This window comes from Urocampus carinirostris, chromosome 3 (genome assembly GCF_059441175.1).
Source record: "Urocampus carinirostris isolate Australia breed hairy pipefish chromosome 3, RoL_Ucar_1.0, whole genome shotgun sequence".
Classification (NCBI taxonomy): domain Eukaryota; kingdom Metazoa; phylum Chordata; class Actinopteri; order Syngnathiformes; family Syngnathidae; genus Urocampus; species Urocampus carinirostris.
In genome coordinates, this window is record NC_142351.1 from 5,897,266 (window position 1) to 5,919,185 (window position 21,920).

The window sequence follows — 21,920 nt, forward strand, 5'->3', positions numbered from 1 at the left end:
AACGAGCTGGAGGTTGAAATATGTCAACTTGATGTTGCCAAAGCCAGGTGCCTCGAATAAAGACACTGTACTTGTATTTTTTTTTCTCTTTCCATCATTTTTCTCCCACTCTGTCTCTTTCACTCTCTGTGTCTCTATTTTTCTCCTCCTTTGTTGCTCTTTGTCTATCTCTCTCTGTGTCTTTTTAACCTCTTTTGCTCTAACTTCCTTTTTTCCTTTTCTCTCTTTTCTCTTTCTCTCTTCCTACCCTTCGCGCTTTCTTTTCTCTTTTCTCTCCTTCTGTCTTTCTATTTCTCTTTGGATTTCTTTCTTCCTCTCCCTTTCTTTTCCCCTCTCTCATGACTTCTCTTTTTATCTCTTTTGTTTCTTACACTCTCCCCCTCTCTCTCTTTCTTTGTCCCGCTCTCTCTTTTTCTTTTCCATCTTTTTTCACTCTGTCTCTTTCACTCTCTGTTTCTCTCTTTTTCCCTTCCTTTGTTGCTTCTTTTCTCTTTTCTCTCCTTCTGTCTTTCTATTTCTCTTTGGATTTATTTCTTCCTCTCCCTTTCTTTTCCCACTCTCTCACGACTTTTTATCTCTTTTGTTTGTCACGCTCTCTCCCTCTCTCTCTTTTTCTTTCTTTGTCCAGGCCTAGGTCCAGGCCATGCAGCCCTCATTTCTCTCTCTCTCTTTCTCTCTCTCTCTCTCTCTCTCTCTCTCTCTCTCTCTCTCTCTCTCTCTCTCTTTTTTTTACCCTTTTTCTCCCACTCTCTGTCTCTGTTGTTTTCACTCTCTATGTCTCTCTTTTTCTCTTCCTTTGTTGCTCGTTGTCTCTTCCCTCTCTGTGTCTTTTTAACCTCTTTTGCTCTAACTTCCTTTTTTCCTTTTCTCTCTTTTCTCTTTCTCTCTTCCTACCCTTCGCGCTTTCTTTTCTCTTTTCTCTCCTTCTGTCTTTCTATTTCTCTTTGGATTTCTTTCTTCCTCTCCCTTTCTTTTCCCCTCTCTCATGACTTCTCTTTTTATCTCTTTTGTTTCTTACACTCTCCCCCTCTCTCTCTTTCTTTCTCCCGCTCTCTCTTTTTCTTTTCCATCTTTTTTCACTCTGTCTCTTTCACTCTCTGTTTCTCTCTTTTTCCCTTCCTTTGTTGCTTCTTTTCTCTTTTCTCTCCTTCTGTCTTTCTATTTCTCTTTGGATTTATTTCTTCCTCTCCCTTTCTTTTCCCACTCTCTCACGACTTTTTATCTCTTTTGTTTGTCACGCTCTCTCCCTCTCTCTCTTTTTCTTTCTTTGTCCAGGCCTAGGTCCAGGCCATGCAGCCCTCATTTCTCTCTCTCTCTTTCTCTCTCTCTCTCTCTCTCTCTCTCTCTCTCTCTCTCTCTCTCTCTCTCTCTTTTTTTTACCCTTTTTCTCCCACTCTCTGTCTCTGTTGTTTTCACTCTCTATGTCTCTCTTTTTCTCTTCCTTTGTTGCTCGTTGTCTCTTCCCTCTCTGTGTCTTTTTAACCTCTTTTGCTCTAACTTCCTTTTTTCCTTTTCTCTCTTTTCTCTTTCTCTCTTCCTACCCTTCGCGCTTTCTTTTCTCTTTTCTCTCCTTCTGTCTTTCTATTTCTCTTTGGATTTCTTTCTTCCTCTCCCTTTCTTTTCCCCTCTCTCATGACTTCTCTTTTTATCTCTTTTGTTTCTTACACTCTCCCCCTCTCTCTCTTTCTTTCTCCCGCTCTCTCTTTTTCTTTTCCATCTTTTTTCACTCTGTCTCTTTCACTCTCTGTTTCTCTCTTTTTCCCTTCCTTTGTTGCTTCTTTTCTCTTTTCTCTCCTTCTGTCTTTCTATTTCTCTTTGGATTTATTTCTTCCTCTCCCTTTCTTTTCCCACTCTCTCACGACTTTTTATCTCTTTTGTTTGTCACGCTCTCTCCCTCTCTCTCTTTTTCTTTCTTTGTCCAGGCCTAGGTCCAGGCCATGCAGCCCTCATTTCTCTCTCTCTCTTTCTCTCTTTCTCTCTTTCTCTCTCTCTCTCTCTCTCTCTCTCTCTCTCTCTCTCTCTCTCTCTCTCTCTCTCTCTTTTCTACCCTTTTTCTCCCACTCTCTGTCTCTGTTGTTTTCACTCTCTATGTCTCTCTTTTTCTCTTCCTTTGTTGCTCGTTGTCTCTTCCCTCTCTGTGTCTTTTAACCTCTTTTGCTCTAACTTCCTTTTTTCCTTTTCTCTCTTTTCTCTTTCTCTCTTCCTACCCTTCGCGCTTTCTTTTCCCTTTTCTCTCCTGTCTTTCTATTTTTCTTTGGATTTCTTTCTTCCTCTCCTTTCTTTTCCCCCCTCTCTCACAACTTTTCATCTTTTGTTTCTCACGCTCTCTCCCTCTCTCTCTTTTTCTTTCTTTGTCCTGCCCTCTTTCCTTTTCCTTCCCTCATTCTCTTATTTCTTTTTCTCTCTTTTTCTTTCTCTTGAATCTACTCGCCCGGCCCCCGACAGAATGTTTGTTCTTTCGTGTGGCCCCCGAGTTAAAATGAGTTTCCTTTCTTTGTTTTTGTATACGTGTTTGTCTTGCTGTGGGTCACCCCTCTTGAGGGATATGACCAAGGTACCGTAAAATCCGGACTATAGAGCGCACCTGATTATAAGCCGCACCCACCACTTTTTAAGTGATTTTCCACTTTTGTACTTACGCAAGCCGCACCTGTGTATAGGCCGCGGGCGCCCGCATTAAAATTTGTGACATGATCACAAGTTCATCCTAGACCAGGCTGTAGGATCCACGATTGTGATCTAGTAGAGATTTATTGTTCTGTATTCTTTATCGATTACCCGTCATCCGTCAAATCATAATACACCACAAAGCCAATAGGCCGAGACACTTGCTCCCAGCCAAGAGGCTGAGTCAAGGTCCTAGCCTCCTACCAACACATTCCAAAAGTCAATAGTACACAATCCTAGAACCACAATCGGCATCATGAATGCAAAATGATACCCGTAATTAACGTATGATGCAGACTTGTAAAGTCCGGGTCCCGTTGAAAGTAATCCAAGGAAACAAAATGTATATTTCCAAAGTTAAGGGTGGGAAAAATATATATCCACTATTGTCCGCTGCGACAACAGACAGATCTACCGGTAACTCAGCTTTACCCCACTTCCCATCAGCCTCGTTTGCTCCGCCCCTTCTTTTTGATTCGCCCGTAGAACACATAACAGAATAAATCTCTAAAATAAATACAATACAAAAATATACAGTTGCAAATACATATTATATATGGTTACATAACAGGGAAATTGGCCGCTTCACTGAATAAGCCGCAGGGCTGAACATTTTGGAAAAAAGTAGCTTATAGTCCGGAATTTACGGTAGATTGATTGATTGATTGTATTTGTGTGATATCAAAATTGGTTTAATGATCTAAAACCTTGGCGAGTGATAAAGAAATAAGCAAATACGTTTTCACATCACTGTCCACCAAGAGATAAAACATGGGCGAACCTGTCCCAGTTCTTCGTTCAAATCCGAGGTGTTCACTACCGCTCTCTCTCCAAGCTCGGGATCAAACATCTCATCGTCCCACATGATGAAATAGGAGCCTAGGAACTTCTGCATCTCCACGGTGACATACATGGAAACAGGGATAATGTAGTTGAACAGGACCATGAAGGCCAGGAAGTCGGTGAAGGCCCTGATCACCTGTTGATGGAAGATCATGAGAAGTTCAAACCAACAAGAAATGACTCTTCGTGTTAAAAAATCAGCTTCATGACTCACAATGTTCCTCTGTCTCTCTGCTTCAGTCCTCTGACCGTACCAGGGCTCGTCTCGGATCGGGTCGGCCTGCCACGCGTATTTTAGCACCGTGTTGATAAAGGCCTTGCTGATTAGAATGCATAAGTACACCACCAAATAGGCGTTCATCGACCTGCCGGTGAAAAAAACAACTTAAAACAGGAATCGTCTGTTTTTCAAAGAGGGTAGGTTCCAAAATCAAAATCCCCGAAGTAGAAACAATCGTTTATTTATTCAATATCAGTGACATATAATATATACAACTGTAACAAAATAGCGAAAAAGAGAGCGGCCGGCGAGCTGCTGCCTAGCATTGCTGTTACTTGGGTTGAGTCAGGTTTCCAGGATAACTGAAGTTCAAGTGTCACGAAGGTAGCAGTTTCTCAGAAGTTGTAACTCCAAGTCATCCGTTTCATGGGTAATGGATCTGGTGTTGGTAGGATACAGGCTCGGCAGGGATGGCTTGTTACGTAGCAGAAGGAGTAGGCCGGACCAGAGGCTCCGCTTTCGCCTTCTCTCCCCACGCAGCCTCAGTCTCTTCCGGGACCCGTTAACAATCCACGGAGCACCCGGTGGTGATCAGCATTTCTTCTGACTTTGATGAAGTTGTTTTCAATGTAACGAGATGCTAAAATACTAACTGTGTGCCATGAGAGATCGTCAGATGTGCCGTGAGAAATTATCCAATGTCACTTTTTAAAATTTAGAATTTTATAAAACATATATGAATCATTTTCTGCAAATATTACGTCATTGTCAAGTATTTGTGCTGTAAAACAGGGGATATAATAAATTATACTGTAATTAAACATACAGGTCAGTGTTTTTGGTTAGTGGTGTGCCGCAAAATTCTTCCAATGTAAAAAAACGTGCCCTGGCTCAAAAAAGGTTCAAAAACACTGGTCTAGGGTACGCGCCTAATCCTTTGACTAATACACCAGCCTATCACAGTCACACCCACCCAACAAACACACAGCTCTTAGCCAGCTGCCCCTGTGGTAGCATTTGCTGTGTATTGTCTGCTGCAGAATACAATCTACAATGAAAATCCGCAAAGTAAACAGTGATACATCGAGGGATTACTGTAGTTCAATATGTGGTGTTGGGGTATTTCCCCGTAACTGTGTGGGTTTTATTCACATCCCGAAATGTGCTTCTGAGGTTAATTACATATTATAAAAAGTAATGAATGCAATCAAGTGTTCATTTTTGTCAATTAGTGGTCTGAAATTATTTGATGAGAAGTCAATCTTGGATAAGATCTGAAGTTATATACTATTTTATACACCGTTTTATCTCACGTAAAGTCAAATACACTTGTTCTAAAATCTGACTTCAGTGTTTGAGGGCAAACTCTGAGAGAAGGGTGTCGTAAACCGTGTTTTGCGTTGGAATGTGCCTTTCCTTCCATTCTGTGCAGATAACAATGATTTATCACCTCGCCTGGAGTGGGGGAGGATATGCCTGGTGCATCCTATCACCCCTCCTCCCATTCTTCAACCATGGTTGGGAAATTTGCATCGACGACGGCGCGGACCAATCAGCCAGGCGTATGGTCATGGGGCGTGAACAGTTCATTTCCATGTGTCATAAAAGTGAGCAACCCTCACCTGGGGTGTTGGATATGTGCCTGGCACCATCCTGTCTGTAGGGCACCCCTCTTCCCATTTGTCAAGTCATGGTTGGGAAATTTGCATCGACGACAATGCGGACCAATCAGCCAGAGGCTTAGTCATGGGGCGTGAACATTTCATCGGCATTAGTTATAACATGGAACAACGATGGAACCCCTGCGTCCTTCTCCACACGATTGTAATTTGGCATGGAAGAAAGATCCGATTTGTTCAACTCTTTGATTAGGCTAAATAAATTGATATGTGGACTATCTGATTTCTCCAACTGTAAGGGTTTGGACAAGACACATGAAGTGTCTTCGGAGTCAGATTTCAGTATAATAAATGTTAAAACCTTACAGATCCAACAAAACCAGTCCAGGGCTTCGATTAATTATGAGCCTGCCCGTCTATTATAATCTGTATTTTCCACTAGCATAACCTTTATAATATTAAAGTATAAACCAAACCAACATCAATGGGAGGTGTAAGAAATATAAAATATTGATTGCTGTAAAACAATTTAAAGGTCTACGGGATTGTCAAGAAAATCTTACTTTTCCACTGCGGAGCGTTTCTGACACTTGGACTGATAGTTGAGAGCCATCTTTGTTTCCATCCCGGTGTAGATGGCAACGGCTACATTGAAACAGTGACAAAAGTATTTAACCAATGAGTATTTTCTCAGTAAGGAGCATTGAAAAACAACACCGACACTGTGTACATTTCTTTTTCATTTTACCATAAATGTACTCTGTGTTCTTCAACGTGGCTCCTCTGAGAAGCAGGTTCTCTGAACCTAATGGCCTGTAAACAGGAACAGAGACATCCATTGATTTATTTTCTGGGGGCAAAAAAACACAGACACTTTACTTCTTTTATGTACCGTAAATTCCGGACTATAGAGCGCACCAGATTATAAGCCGCACCCACCACATTTTAAGAGGAAAACCGCTTTTGTACTTACACAAGCCGCACCTGTATATAAGCCGCATGCGCCCACATTAAAATATGTAACACGATCACAAAAGTAACCCAAACCCGACTTTAAGTCCCGCGATTGTAACTGAATATAAAGTATACAGTCTAATAACCACAGCAGGCAAAATGAACGGAAAATGATACCGGTACTTAAGGTTTGATGCAGACCTGCAGAGTCCGGGTCCGGTTGAAAATAATCCAAGGAAAAAAAGCCTATATTTCCGAAGGTAAGTTGGGAAAAATATATATCCACTATTGTCCGCTGCGTCCAAAAACACGTCTCACCTTTACTCCACTTTCCGTCGGCCCCCGTTGTTTCCGCCCCTACTTTTTGATTCGCCCGTAGAAAACATATCAGAATAAGTCTCTAAAATAAATACATTACAAAAATATACGGTTGCAAATACATATTATACATGGTTACACATATTTACAACGAAAGACGATACACCGAGAGAGTTTTCAAAGCTTTAATAATAATTATATAACTTTCATCCCAAACCGTGACTGTGACAGGTAGCAACACGCTACTAGCAACACGCTCGCAAAACTGTAAACGGGTCTGTTAAAAAAAATATACCGTACTTGTGAAAATCACGGTAAACCATCCTCATCTTTTAGCTTGAAAGCTGCGTCATGTGCCTTTCTTTTTGCAATTTGCATGATGAGGGTAAGTTTACGCTAATTTGATTTGTGCACAAGCTAAGAAGTTGCAGTCTTCCTCGGCGCATATATTCCACCGGTCTAAATATTACCTTTTGTACTCGAGCGCCGCTGGCGGCTGTTAGAAAACGGACATAAATTGGCCGCATCACTGAATAAGCCGCAGAGTTGAAAGTTAGGGAAAAAAGTAGCGGCTTATAGTCCAGAATTTACGGTAGTTTATTTTGTCTTTTATGAGCATATTTGGTATTGGAGTAATCCAAAAGTAATCCAGTAAAAGTAAGCCTACCCAACCCAGCTGACATCTCATCTCATCTCATTAACTACACCGCTTATCCTCAGTAGGGTCGCGGGGGTCCTGGAGCCCATCCCAGCAATCTTCGGGCAGTGGGCAGGGGACACTCTGAACTGGTTGCCAGCCAATCGCAGGGCACACAGGGACAGACAACTCGCTCATTCACACCTAGGGACAATTTGAACCGGCCAATGAACCTGACATGCATGTTTTTGGTATGTGGGAGGAAACCGGAGGAACCCACGCAAGCACGGGGAGAACATACAAACTCCGCACAGGAAGTCCGGTAGCTGGATTTGAACCCACGCAGGAGGTTCCCAAGAACTTATTCAAATCCTTATTTTACTCAATTGTCTTAAAATAACAATAATAATAATAGATTTACCTTGCGACCGGTTCATTGTTCATGTAAATGTTGATGCGACCGACAAACCTGTGGCGTAAAGAAAGGAAAAGAGTAAAAAAAGAATTGGTTTTTAAAAAACAAATTCTTTAAAGGTCCATAGGGGGCGCATGTGGGAGCGTATTTCACTCACTTGTACAGGTCGGGTTGCGGTTGCTCACATTCGATCGTGGCATGGATCGAGTCCACCTCCTTGTCAGCATTGTAGGCTTTGGTGTCCTGGACTGCGTAGTACGTCTTTGGGGTGAAGGAATCGGAAAATATTCGTGAGCAATGCAAAGTGGGTCAGGGACAACAGCCTGGTCCTGAATGTTGACAAAACTAAAGAGATCATTGTCGACTTCAGGAAAAACCAGCCCAACCGTGCCCCACTTTTCATCAACAACAAGGCTGTGGAGGTTGTCAGCAGCATCAAGTTCCTAGGGGTGCACATCACAAACAAACTCACCTGGTCCGTGAACACTGCATCACTGGTTAAGAGGGCACAGCAGCGCCTGTACTTCCTGCGGAGGACGAGGAGAGCCCACCTGCCCCCACCCTCCCTCATCACATTCTACAGGGGCACCATAGAGAGTATCCTGACCAGCTGTATCTCTGTGTGGTGTGGAGGCTGCAGCGCTTCCGACTGGGGTAGTGTGAGGAGGGTGACGAGGACAGCAGAGAAAATCATCGGGACTTCTCTCCCCTCCATTCAGGACATTGGCCAGAAGCGCTGCCTATCCCAAGCTAAGAACATTATCAGGGACCCCTCTCACCCCCATCATGGACTGTTCACTCTGCTAGCCTCTGGGAAGAGGTACTGCAGTGTGCGGTGCAGGACCACCAGGTTCCACAATAGTCTTGTCCCCCTGGCCATTAGACTGTTAAATGGTCAATCAAACACATAGTAAATCTAAACTGCTGCTAATCTGTACATCTGTTGGTTTTGTTTGACTTTTTGCACTACTGGCAGTTCTTTATAGCTAGCCACTCCTTGCACATCTGTTTCTCTGCACTATTGTACTTACAGCGTTATTGTTACAGTGTTATTGTTACTGTTTACCTGACTTGTTTACCTGACTGCCCTTTTTGGACATCTGGTTAGCTGCTCCTCTTGCACTATTTGCGCTACTGTAAAATACTATACATAGCCATAATTAGTTTGTATATTATTAGTACTCAATACTCCAAATCAATACAACATTTTATTTATATCTGTACATTCAAGGAAACTGTGCGGAACAGATGTATCGACATTTCGTTCTGTATACACGTGTACTAGAATGACAATAAAGTAAATCTGAAATCTGAATCTGAATCTGAATAGATGTCGAGATGTCAAAATGTCTAGATACATGTCTAGATAGATGTCTAGATAGATGTCTAGATAGATAGATAGATGTCTAGATAGATAGATAGATAGATGTCTAGATAGATAGATAGATAGATAGATAGATAGATAGATAGATAGATGGAGATAGATAGATAGATAGATAGATAGATAGATAGATAGATAGATAGATAGATAGATAGATAGATAGATAGATAGATAGATAGATGGATAGATAGATATGTGTCTAGATAGATAGATAGATATGTGTCTAGATAGATAGATAGAGATAGATAGATAGATAGATAGATAGATAGATAGATAGATAGATAGATAGATAGATAGATAGATAGATAGATAGATAGATAGATAGATAGATAGATAGATAGATAGATAGATGGATAGATAGATAGATAGATATGAGTCTAGATAGATAGATAGATAGATAGATAGATAGATAGATAGATGGATAGATAGATATGTGTCTAGATAGATAGATAGATATGTGTCTAGATAGATAGATAGAGATAGATAGATAGATAGATAGATAGATAGATAGATAGATAGATAGATAGATAGATAGATAGATAGATAGATAGATGGATAGATAGATAGATAGATATGAGTCTAGATAGATAGATAGATAGATAGATAGATAGATAGATAGATAGATAGATAGATAGATAGATAGATAGATAGATAGATAGATAGATAGATAGATAGATAGATAGATAGATAGATAGATAGATATCTAGATAGATAGATAGATAGATAGATTCTCAAATTAACAGAAAACGAAAAAGAACTCATCTGAATCCATCCGTCTTCACACATTTGATAAGTGTCTACAAGGACAACGCCTGTGCTTTTGAATGGTTTTTTTTTGTTTCAGTCTGTGCAGATAACAATGACTTATCACCTCGCCTAAGGGGTTAGAATGTGTGTGTCGTACCCCAATCTTTCCGGAGGGCGATGATATTCAGATTTGAAAAAGACATTAAGCGATTATCGACAAGAGGCGCCCTTTTGTTCAGTTCCATGCCGTAAACATGATTCTCAAATGAACAGAAAACGAAAAATAACTGAATCCATCCGTCTTCGATGACCTATCACCCTTCTCCCAAGCTTTAAAGGACGATTGGTAAATTTGCATCGATGAGCGTGGACCAATCAGCCAGCAGCTTGATCATGGCGCGTGAACATTTCATCGCCATGTGTCATAAGAGTAGGCAACCTTGGAAGCCCCCGTTGTCTCCTGCACACGATTGTAAAATTGGCACAGGCAGAGACCTGATTTGTTCAACTATTTGATTCGGCTAAATAAATTAATTACTTCCATCTATCCTTCGCTTGCGAGACCTGGACTTCACAACAAAGCTGGAAAAGAAAATCCAGGCCATGCTACAGAAAACTTTAAGGCAGCAGCAACATAGCCCATGGAGCGCTACACCGTCAGAGGGCACATTGGACCCTACTAAGAACTGTTGTCAACAGTTGCAGTTGATAACTGAAGTGGTATTATCATGTCCCAAGATCATCAGGACTGGCCAAGATCATTCTCTAGGGCACAGTCCAAGAGGAAAAAGGAGAGGAAGACAGAAATAGAACCGGGCAAACAACAATGAAGACCCCAAACTCAAACCAGCAACCGTCAGATGTGGAGAGTGTTGTCCATAAACAAATAAAATCCCTAATTGCTTGCAGCAAGTCAGTAATGCCGAGGAAGTGTGACAAGGAGCCATAAAAATAAATCGAAAATAAACAGGACAAACTGAACAGGAACGAAAACTGGAGAAAATAATAAACAGGACAAAAATAGACGGGAACGAACCCGGAAACCGATATTAAACAGGACAAAAATAAACGGGAACAATACCAGACTGGAAAATACCTACAGGAAAACAGGACAAAGTCAGAACCCACCAGTGACAAGGTAGAAGTTGAGTCAAGGTCCATCACAAATTTTTTTCTATGCACTAATGGAATATTTGAATGCGATGATTGTTTGGGTTGATAAGTGTTACATACCAAAATTGCAAAACGTTTCATGTAACGGAAATTGAACCCGACTAGTGGTACGGATGATAAACAAATTGGCATTAGAGCTAATGTCATTTTTACAACATTTTTATGGTAATAGAAACATGGATTTGCCTAGTTATATAATATTTCATACACTGTTTTATCTTACGTAAAGTCAAATATACTTGTTCTAAAATCTGACTTCAGTGTTTGAGGGCAAACTCTGAGAGAAGGGTGTCGTAAACCGTGTTTTGCGTTGGAATGTGCCTTTCCTTCCATTCTGTGCAATGATTTATCACCTAGCCTGGAGTGGGGGACGATATGCCTGGCACATCCTATCACCCCTCCTCCCATTCTTCAACCATGGTTGGGATATTGGCATCGACGACGGCGCGGACCAATCAGCCAGAGGCTTGGTCATGGAGCGGCAACGGTTCATTTCCATGTGTCATAAAAGTGGGCAACCCGGAGGCCCCCGTCACTCTCTTTCTCCACACGATTGTAATAGGCAAGGAGAAAGATGTGGTCAACTCTTTGATTCGGCTTAATAAATTAATATGTGGACTATACTCGGCTCAGTAACTTCTCCGACTTTTGGGCATACTCCAACTGTAAGGGTTTGGACAAGACACGTGAAGTGTCTTCGGAGTCGGATTTCAGTTTCAGCCTGTATCCTTTGGTTTTCCAGCCGATTGTACACTGCTGGAAAACAGGACTTTATATGCCTGTCAGGAGCGAGATTGATTGAAAATGAGAGCCTTATTCCAATGAAGCCAAAGGTGGAGAAGGAAGTAAAGGGATCGGATGTTGATCATAAATACCGTATTTTCCGCACTATAGGGCGCACCGGGTTATAGGGCGCACCCCCAAAAAATAGTTTTTGGTCCTATATCTTCCATAAGGCGCACCGGATTATAAGGCGCTACAATGTCGACAAAACAGTCAGATGGTTCAGTCCAACTGATTACCCCCTTAACATTCCCAAAGCTTGCAAAGAAGCAAATACGTGTCGTAGACACATGCGGATGCGGTGTCCGTTCGATGTCACTCAAATGCATCGTTCCATCATTCGGAAGGTTAAAGTCTTGGGATTCAAGAAATGCCAACCATTCCTTAGTTTCTATTTTCTTTTTCGCTCGCAACTGTACTGTGCATATGACAATAAACACTAGGAATTGAGTTTAATTCACTCAACTCATCACAGCAACATCAAGATGGTTCTAAAACAAGATACCGGGAAAATGTAAAGCTGCATAGCTCACCTAAGTCCTCACGTTCAATAATGATACGCAACCATGGTCTTCTTACAACCGTGAGTGTAGAAAATCCAGGAGAGTAAAATATCTACAAATACAGACTAATGAAACATGTTTCTTTATGGCGTAGTTTAGCAAGCTTGCTATTCAGTCATCTTTTTCGGCCAATTGCAGGGTTTGTTTTGGCCCTCTAGCCAGTCCGAGGCTCCGAATAACTTCAGCCAATAGCGATCGATTTAACTGATGATTGACACATCTTTTTCGGCCAATTGCAGGCTTTGTTTCGGCCCTCTAGCCAATCCGAGGCTCCGAATAACTTCAGCAAATAGCGATCGATTTAACGGATGATTGACACATCTTTTTCGGCCAATTGCAGGGTTTGTTTCGGCCTGCTAGCCTATCCGAGGCTCCGAATAACTTCAGCCAATAGCGATCGATTTGACTGATGATTGACACATCTTTTTCGGCCAATTGCAGGCTTTGTTTCGGCCCTCTAGCCAATCCGAGGCTCCGAATAACTTCAGCCAATAGCGATCGATTTGACTGATGATTGACACATCTTTTTCGGCCAATTGCAGGCTTTGTTTCGGCCCTCTAGCCTATCCGAGGCTCCGAATAACTTTAGCCAATAGCGATCGATTCAAATGTTGATTGACACATTGGTTAGCCAATGAAACGCCGGTATATAAATCCCAGCATACACCGCGGACTACTCCACGTTCGGGGGAAAATCGAGTCGGCGGCTGTTGCGTAAGTTGCGAGACCTTGCGATTTAATATTGAGCCATATATAAGGCGCACTGTATTATAAGGCGCATGGTCAGCTTTTGAAAAAAAGAAAGGCTTTTAGGTGCACCTTATCGTGCGGAAAATACGGTAATAACTCATGAACCTTGTGACTACTCTCCCCATCCAGACTGGCTGTGGTGACAAAGCAGGTGCCATCTTCTCGGGACGTGGACAACAGAATGAGATCGCAGGGGAAGGATTCATCTTCTTTCACATAGACAATATCTCCCACCTGAGGAACATTTAAAAGCATGATTTTTAATGATATTTTATACCTGCCAGCAATGTTCCCTGTCATTTTCCTTACGGGTCTGAGCGTTCACACAAAGTCGGTGAGCTTGAAACAACAGTGAGCGACGGCAATCCCAAGTGTGGCAACTGAGTCATTATCAAACGTGTCCAAAACTTGACATCAGGTTACATTTTGCTGAGTTTCAATGCAAAATGATTTTTCTCTTTTGAATGAATTGACTCATGTACGGTTGCAAAGGTTGCAGGCTCACAAACGTCGTTTGTTTTTACAATTCTTTCACAAGATATCCATTTCTTTTTATTTCCTGATATATTTTGTCCCATAATATTAACATTTTGGGGGGCTTATTGAGTCGGTTGTAAGATACAGAACTGTAATTAATCACATTTTTTAGTGGAAGTACAATGTTGGCAACAAAATTGACTTGATGTCATTGGAAATTATTTGAATGCAACACAAACTTTTTCTTCTTTTTTTCTGTTTTTTTTTCTACTTTTTTTAAAATTCCTTTCAAAAAAGTCTCGTGTTTATTTTTTTCCGAGCTGTTACTTTTCTCTTTTTGTTCTCTATTTACTTTTTTCCTATGTTTCTTTCTTTTCTTTTTTCTGGCTTTTTTTCTAAATTTTTCCTTCTTTTTTTCTCTTCCTTTTTTCCCAGCTTTTCACTACTTTTTCATTTTGGTATTTTTTTCTTTTTTGCTCTATTACCCCCTTCAGTTTGTGCATAGTTTTAGATAGCTCAGGCGGCAGTAGCTCAGGAGGTAGAGCGATCGTCTTAGGATTAAGGGATCCCAGTTCGAATCTCGGCTTGTCCGTGTTACATGTGTCCTTGAGTAAGACACTGAACCCCATTACCCCCAAGAAGCAGGTTAGCGCCTTACTGTACATGGCTGCACAGATCACGGCCGCTATTGGGAAAGTAATGTAAAGCGCTTTGGGTCATTGACTTGAAAAGCGCTATATAAATGCAGATCAAATGCAGATCATAATATTTGGTCATATTGGGATGAAAGAAGCAAAAACAACCTGAAGAGCCGTTCAGGACCCGAAAGAGCCGGTTCCTTTGAGTGAGCCGAGCCGAAGAAGCCGGTTCTCGAAAAACTCTACTAACTTTACTCAACTTCGTTCTACTTCGACTCTACTTCAAATTACCGCATTTAGGACACAACGTCGGGGGAACCCGTGTATTTTGACCTTCATGGACTGTAACTCTGACTTAAGTCGCTTCTTAATTAGTAATTTTGAGCCCTGATTTTTGTGCGCTGGCTAGATTTTCTTGTGCACTGAGAAGCTTAGAGGGAACACTGCCAACCAGCCAAAGTGTAAACCATAGATGGTGTTCCAATTCAGTCCTGGGCATGACTGATTGATACACAAACCTACCCTTAGCCTGCGACTCTGCTTGCGTACCACTTTCCCATGTTGCAGAATGTGGACGGGACACTGGTTCACCGCTTTGTCAGCTTTGTGTCTCAGCCAGTCTTCGTAACCCTGAGGAACAGAAACGGAGAGCATCCATGCATCGGTGGAGAGCTACAGGGGACGTAGCAGGGCCGTCTCTGTTCTCTCACCTGTTTGACTGCCGTAACCGTGATGACAAAGAAAAGCGGCAATCCACTCGTGACCGGACTGGTGGGCGTGTCGATGATCAACTGGAGAAACACAATGGAAATGTGCTATTTGTCATGTCCAGCATGGTCGCCGTGGCGACCGGCTGGCCCCGCCCCCTGGGCGCCGGGTGTGGTAGATCATTTAATCTGCGTGTGTGCCTTTTAAGGGCGGGTTGTGGGTTTTGCCGGTTGCTGGTTCATTGCCTTTTCTGTTCTGTTTTGCTCTGTCCTGTTTTGTTTGATTCAGAGGACGTTTTGAGTAAAAGCCTGTTTTGTGAGTATCCCTAGTCAGGATACAGTTCCTGTTTGCCTGTAAGAGAACACTCTATTTACTTTTTTTTCCTACGTTTCTTTCTTCCTTTTTTTCTGTTTTTTTTTCTAAATTTTTCCTTCCTTTTTTCCCTTCCTTTTGTTTCTTTTTTTTCCCAGCTTTTCACTACTTTTTCATTTTGGTATTTTTTTCTTTTTTGTTCTATTACCTTCTTCAGTTTGTGCATAGTTTTAGATAATATTTGGTCATATTGGGATGAAAGAAGCAAAAACAACCTGAAGAGCCGTTCAGGACCCAAAAGAGCCGGTTCCTTTGAGTGAGCCGAGCCGAAGAAGCCGGTTCTCGAAAAACTCTACTAACTTTACTCAACTTCGTTCTACTTCGACTCGACTTCAATCCACTCGTGACCGGACTGGTGGGCGTGTCGATGATCAACTGGAGAAACACAATGGAAATGTGCTATTTGTCATGTCCAGCATGGTCGCCGTGGCGACCGGCTGGCCCCGCCTCCTGGGCGCCGGGTGTAGTAGATCATTTAATCTGCGTGTGTGCCTTTTAAGGGCGGGTTGTGGGTTTTGCCGGTTGCTGGTTCATTGCCTTTTCTGTTCTGCATTTTCTGTTCTGTTTTGTTCGGTCCTGTTTTGTTTGATTCGGAAGAAAGCTGTGTTTGCACGTTTTGAGTAAAAGCCTGTTTTGTGAGTATCCCTAGTCTTAGTTCCTGTTTGCCTGTAAGCCTGTTTTTGTTTTGTTTTGTCCCTGAGTGTTGGACGACTTTTATTTCCTTAATAAAAGTATCTGATCGTTAACGCGAATGAGTTGTCCCTTCCTGCCGCCTGCCTCCGATCTGGTCCGGTCCCGTGACAATATTCAGATTTGAAAAAGACACGGCATTAACCGATCATCGACAAGAAGTGCCATTTTGTTCAGTTCCATGCAATGTTCGCTGTAATTTTCCTTCCGGGTCTGAGCGTTCACACAAAGTGGGTGAGGAACGCTTGAAACAACAGTGAGCAACGGCAATCCCAAGTGTGGTAACTGAGTCATTATCAAACATGTCCAAAACTTGTAATCAAGTTACATTTTGCTGAGTTTCCGGCAATGCAAAATTCTTTGAATGCAACACATACTTTTTCATCTTTTTTCCTTGTTTTTTTTTTCTACTTATTTTTTAATTCCTTTAAAAAATCTCATTGTGTTTATTTTTTCCAAGCTGTTACTTTTTTTTGTTCTCTATTTACTTTTTTTCTCTTTGTTTTTTCTTTTCTTTTTTTCTGACTTTTTTCAAAAAATTTCCTTCTTTTTTCTCTTCCTTTTGTTTCTTTTTTTCTCAGCTTTTCACTACTTTTTCATTTTGGTGTTTTTTTCTTTTTTGTTCTATTCCCCCTTTCCTTAAAGTCTAAGTCATAATTTTACATAATATTTGGTGATGTTGGGATTAAAGAAGCAAAAACAACCCAAAGAGCCGTTTAGGACCCGAAAGAGCCTTTTAGTGAGAGACAGAGACAGAGACAGAGACAGACAGACAGACAGACAGACAGACAGACAGACAGACAGACAGACAGACAGACAGACAGACAGACAGACAGACAGACAGACAGACAGACAGACAGACCGACCGACCGACCGACCGTCAGAAAATACCTTTGATTGTGTTTTACCTGAACCAGAAATATGATGAGAAAGTAGAAATTGGCAACTCTCCTAAACTGCTCAAACATATTCTTGGGGACGAAGTTCCAAAACGTGTACTGGGAAAAAAAGAACAAAAAAACATTCTCAGCTTATACAAGATAGGTAAGATATAGATAAGCATGACCGACTTAGGTGCCGAGGTGCCTAACTTGTTTGGGTGTTTGGGCATTTGGGTTGGCCATGGTCAATTTTTTGGATGTTTTTTTTGCTACTTTTTCCTTTTTTTCTTTCCTTTGTTTTGTATACGTGTTTGTTTTGCTGTCAGTCCAAGGTATGACCAAGGTAGAGAGATAGAGAGATAGATAGATAGATAGATAGATAGATACTAGATGTCTAGAGGTCTAGATAGATAGATAGAGAGAGAGAGAGAGAGAGAGAGAGAGAGAGAGAGAGAGAGAGAGAGAGAGAGAGAGAGAGAGAGAGAGAGAGAGAGAGATGGATAGATAGATAGATACTAGATGTCTAGAGGTCTAGATGTCTAGATAGATAGAGAGAGAGAGAGAGAGAGAGAGAGAGAGAGAGAGAGAGAGAGAGAGAGAGAGAGAGAGAGAGAGAGAGAGAGAGAGAGAGAGAGAGAGAGAGAGAGAGAGAGAGAGAGAGAGAGAGAGAGAGGAAGATAGATAGATAGATAGATAGATAGATAGATAGATAGATAGATAGATAGATAGATAGATGTCTAGATAGATAGATAGATAGATAGATAGATAGATAGATAGATAGATAGATAGATAGATAGATAGATAGATAGATAGATAGATAGATAGATAGATAGATAGATAGATAGATAGATAGATAGATAGATAGATAGATAGATAGATAGGTAGATAGATCGAATGGATATAGAATATTTAAATAGCGCTACATAAAATACACACTGTAATAAAAATAGGGTAATATGCAAATATGTGGGTGGGGTTTAATGTGGGCTTTTACTCCCCCGGGTGGAGTTAAAGAGCCTCATGGCATGTCCTCAAGACTCAACACACCATCCCCACAGTCAAACATGGTGGTGGCAGCATCATGGTTTGGGCCTGCTTTTCTTCAGCAGGGACAGGGAAGATGGTTAAAATCGATGGGAAGATGGATGAAGCCAAATACAGGACCATTCTGAAAGAAAACCTGACGGAGTCCGCAAAAGGCCTGAGACTGGGACGGAGATTTGTCTTTCAACAAGACAACGATCCAAAACATAAAGCACAAGCTCCAATGGAATGATTCACCCAAAAAACATATCAAAGTGTTTTGCGAGGAGGAATGGGCCAAAATATCATTTTCTCGATGTGCAAAACTGATAAAGACACACCCCGAGCAACTTGCAGCTGGAATCGCAGCAAAAGGTGGCGCTACAAAGTAATAAATAGTGTTATACGTTATATTTCTTGGAAATCCTTCGAGTTGACTTCTTACTTCTTAAAACAGACAGTACTTTATCCACTACGGTCCAGGGGCGGCCATTTTGCCACTCGGTCAGCTGAGTAGGACATCACCGTTCACTTGTGATGTCATTTGCATTCCCGGCTAAATACGATTTTGTTTTTATGACGTAAGTCTATATATAGTGATGGACCAAAAAGCCCCCCGCCCACCGTCCCACCAGCTAGGGCGTACGTCAAGATAGAATAAGATGGCCCGGGTCACGGTCTGAATCCCACTAGTCTAGGAAAGATTCAGTAGTAGGGCTTTCTTTTTTTCTTTCTTTCTTTCTCTCTTTCTTTCTTTCTTTCTTTCTTTCTTTCCTTCTTTCTTTCTTTCTTTCTTTCCTTGTCCTACCCTCTCTACTTTTCTTTCATTCTCTTTCTCTTATTTCTTTCTTTCTTTTTTTGTCCCACCCTCTCTTTTTCTCTCCCTTTCTTTCTTTCTTTCTTTGTCCCACCCTCTCTACTTTTCTTTCATTCTCTTTCTCTTATTTCTTTCTTTCTTTTTTGTCCCACCCTCTCTTTTTCTCTCCCTTTCTTTCTTTCTTTCTTTGTCCCACCCTCTCTACTTTTCTTTCATTCTCTTTCTCTTATTTCTTTCTTTCTTTTTTTGTCCCACCCTCTCTACTTTTCTCTCCCTTTCTTTCTTTCTTTCTTTTTTTTCTTTCTTTCTTTCTTTCTTTCTTTCTTTCTTTCTTTCTTTCTTTCTTTCTTTCTTTCTTTCCTTGTCCTACCCTCTCTACTTTTCTTTCATTCTCTTTCTCTTATTTCTTTCTTTCTTTTTTTGTCCCACCCTCTCTTTTTCTCTCCCTTTCTTTCTTTCTTTCTTTGTCCCACCCTCTCTACTTTTCTTTCATTCTCTTTCTCTTATTTCTTTCTTTCTTTTTTGTCCCACCCTCTCTACTTTTCTCTCCCTTTCTTTCTTTCTTTCTTTCTTTCTTTCTTTCTTTCTTTCTTTCTTTCTTTCTTTCTTTCTTTCTTTCTTTCTTTCTTTCTTTCTTTCTTTCTTTCTTTCTTTCTTTCTTTCTTTCTTTCCTTCTTTCTTTCTTTCTCTCTCTCTTTCTACAAAGTACTCAATGGGCCTGAATCATTTTGCACACCCACTCTTTTATTTTTTATTTGTTAGAAAAAACTAAAATATCCAATAAAGTGTGTTCCACATCATTATTGTGTCCCACTTATTGTTAAGTTCAAGGGGGCCAAATAGTTTCGCAAGCCACTAAATCTCAACAAAATAACCATGAGTATGAGTTTGTCTCGAGTGCTTTCACTGACCTTTGAGGAGACTATCCGGTTGTCTGGAAACCTTTGCTGTATAAAAGCTTCGGCCTCTGGAGGAGGTTCCTTGTGTCCGATGTAAACCGTCCTGCTGTCCACCCAGTTCTCCTCACCCGCACACTGTCAAGGAGATGGAACAGGAGATACTTGAGATGGATGGAATCCACAGAAGATTGATGAGCAAAATATCTCATCTCATCTCATTATCTGCACCGCTTATCCTCAGTAGGGTCGCGGGGGTGCTGGAGCCCATCCCAGCCATCATCGGGCAGTGGGGAGGGGACACCCTGAACTGGTCGCCAGCCAATCGCAGGGCACACGGGGACAGACAACTCATTCGCTCATTCACACCTAGGGACAATTTGGACCGGACAATTCACCTGAAATGCATGTTTTTGGAATGTGGGAGGAAACCGGAGTGCCCGGAGGAAACCCACGCAAGCATGGGGAGAACATGCAAACTCCACACAGGAGGTCCGATCTCAGACAACTCACTCTCTCATTCCCACCTAGGGACAATTTGGACCGGTCAATTTACCTGAAATGCATGTTTTTGGAACGTGGGAGGAAACCGGAGTGCCCGGAGGAAACCCACGCAAGCACGGGGAGAACATGCAAACTCCACACAGGAGGTTCGATCTCGGACAACTCACTCTCTCATTCCCACCTAGGGACAATTTGGACCGGCCAATTCACCTGAAATGCATGTTTTTGGAACGTGGGAGGAAACCGGAGTGCCCGGAGGAAACCCACGCAAGCACGGGGAGAACATGCAAACTCCACACAGGAGGTTCGATCTCGGACAACTCACTCTCTCATTCCCACCTAGGGACAAATTGGACCAGCCAATTCACCTGAAATGCATGTTTTTGGAACGTGGGAGGAAACCGGAGTGCCCGGAGGAAACCCACGCAAGCACGGGGAGAACATGCAAACTCCACACAGGAGGTTCGATCTCGGACAACTCACTCTCTCATTCCCACCTAGGGACAATTTGGACCGGCCAATTCACCTAAAATGCATGTTTTTGGAATGTGGGAGGAAACCGGAGTGCCCAGAGGAAACCCACGCAAGCACGGGGAGAACATGCAAACTCCACACAGGAGGTTCGATCTCGGACAACTCACTCTCTCATTCCCACCTAGGGACAATTTGGACCGGCCAATTTACCTGAAATGCATGTTTTTGGAACGTGGGAGGAAACCGGAGTGCCCGGAGGAAACCCACGCAAGCACGGGGAGAACATGCAAACTCCACACAGGAGGTTCGATATTAGACAACTCACTCTCTCATTCCCACCTAGGGACAATTTGGACCGGCCAATTCACCTAAAATGCATGTTTTTGGAATGTGGGAGGAAACCGGAGTGCCCGGAGGAAACCCACGCAAGCACGGGGAGAACATGCAAACTCCACACAGGAGGTTCGATCTCGGACAACTCACTCTCTCATTCCCACCCAGGGACAATTTGGACCGGCCAATTCACCTAAAATGCATGTTTTTGGAATGTGGGAGGAAACCGGAGTGCCCGGAGGAAACCCACGCAAGCACGGGGAGAACATGCAAACTCCACACAGGAGGTTCGATCTCGGACAACTCACTCTCTCATTCCCACCCAGGGACAATTTGGACCGGCCAATTCACCTGAAATGCATGTTTTTGGAACGTGGGAGGAAACCGGAGTGCCCGGAGGAAACCCACGCAAGCACGGGGAGAACATGCAAACTCCACACAGGCGGTTCGATCTCAGACAACTCACTCGCTCATTCACATCGAGGGACAATTTGGACCGGCCAATTCACCTAAAATGCATGTTTTTGGAATGTGGGAGGAAACCGGAGTGCCCGGAGGAAACCCACGCAAGCACGGGGAGAACATGCAAACTCCACACAGGAGGTTCGATCTCGGACAACTCACTCTCTCATTCCCACCCAGGGACAATTTGGACCGGCCAATTCACCTGAAATGCATGTTTTTGGAACGTGGGAGGAAACCGGAGTGCCCGGAGGAAACCCACGCAAGCACGGGGAGAACATGCAAACTCCACACAGGCGGTTCGATCTCAGACAACTCACTCGCTCATTCACATCGAGGGACAATTTGGACCGGCCAATTCACCTAAAATGCATGTTTTTGGAATGTGGGAGGAAACCGGAGTGCCCGGAGGAAACCCACGCAAGCACGGGGAGAACATGCAAACTCCACACAGGAGGTTCGATCTCGGACAACTCACTCTCTCATTCCCACCTAGGGACAATTTGGACCGGCCAATTCACCTAAAATGCATGTTTTTGGAACGTGGGAGGAAACCGGAGTGCCCGGAGGAAACC

General features: G+C 42.4%; 1 protein-coding gene across 4 annotated transcripts in view; it reads right to left on the reverse strand.

The window, feature by feature from the left end:
• Nucleotides 1-21,920, reverse strand: part of atp11a (ATPase phospholipid transporting 11A) — a 135,162-nt gene that overhangs the window by 59,545 nt on the left and 53,697 nt on the right. For all 4 annotated transcript variants that reach the window (XM_088330481.1, XM_088330480.1, XM_088330479.1 and 1 more), the window contains exons 2-12: nt 19,588-19,710; nt 16,864-16,953; nt 14,896-14,976; nt 14,708-14,815; nt 13,176-13,304; nt 7,831-7,934; nt 7,680-7,727; nt 6,098-6,162; nt 5,913-5,994; nt 3,725-3,875; nt 3,449-3,646 (exon numbers count right to left, since the gene is read on the reverse strand). In XM_088330481.1, coding sequence (XP_088186607.1) covers nt 3,449-3,646; nt 3,725-3,875; nt 5,913-5,994; nt 6,098-6,162; nt 7,680-7,727; nt 7,831-7,934; nt 13,176-13,304; nt 14,708-14,815; nt 14,896-14,976; nt 16,864-16,953; nt 19,588-19,710 — 1,179 coding nt within the window. The remainder of the gene's footprint in view (nt 1-3,448; nt 3,647-3,724; nt 3,876-5,912; nt 5,995-6,097; nt 6,163-7,679; nt 7,728-7,830; nt 7,935-13,175; nt 13,305-14,707; nt 14,816-14,895; nt 14,977-16,863; nt 16,954-19,587; nt 19,711-21,920) is intronic.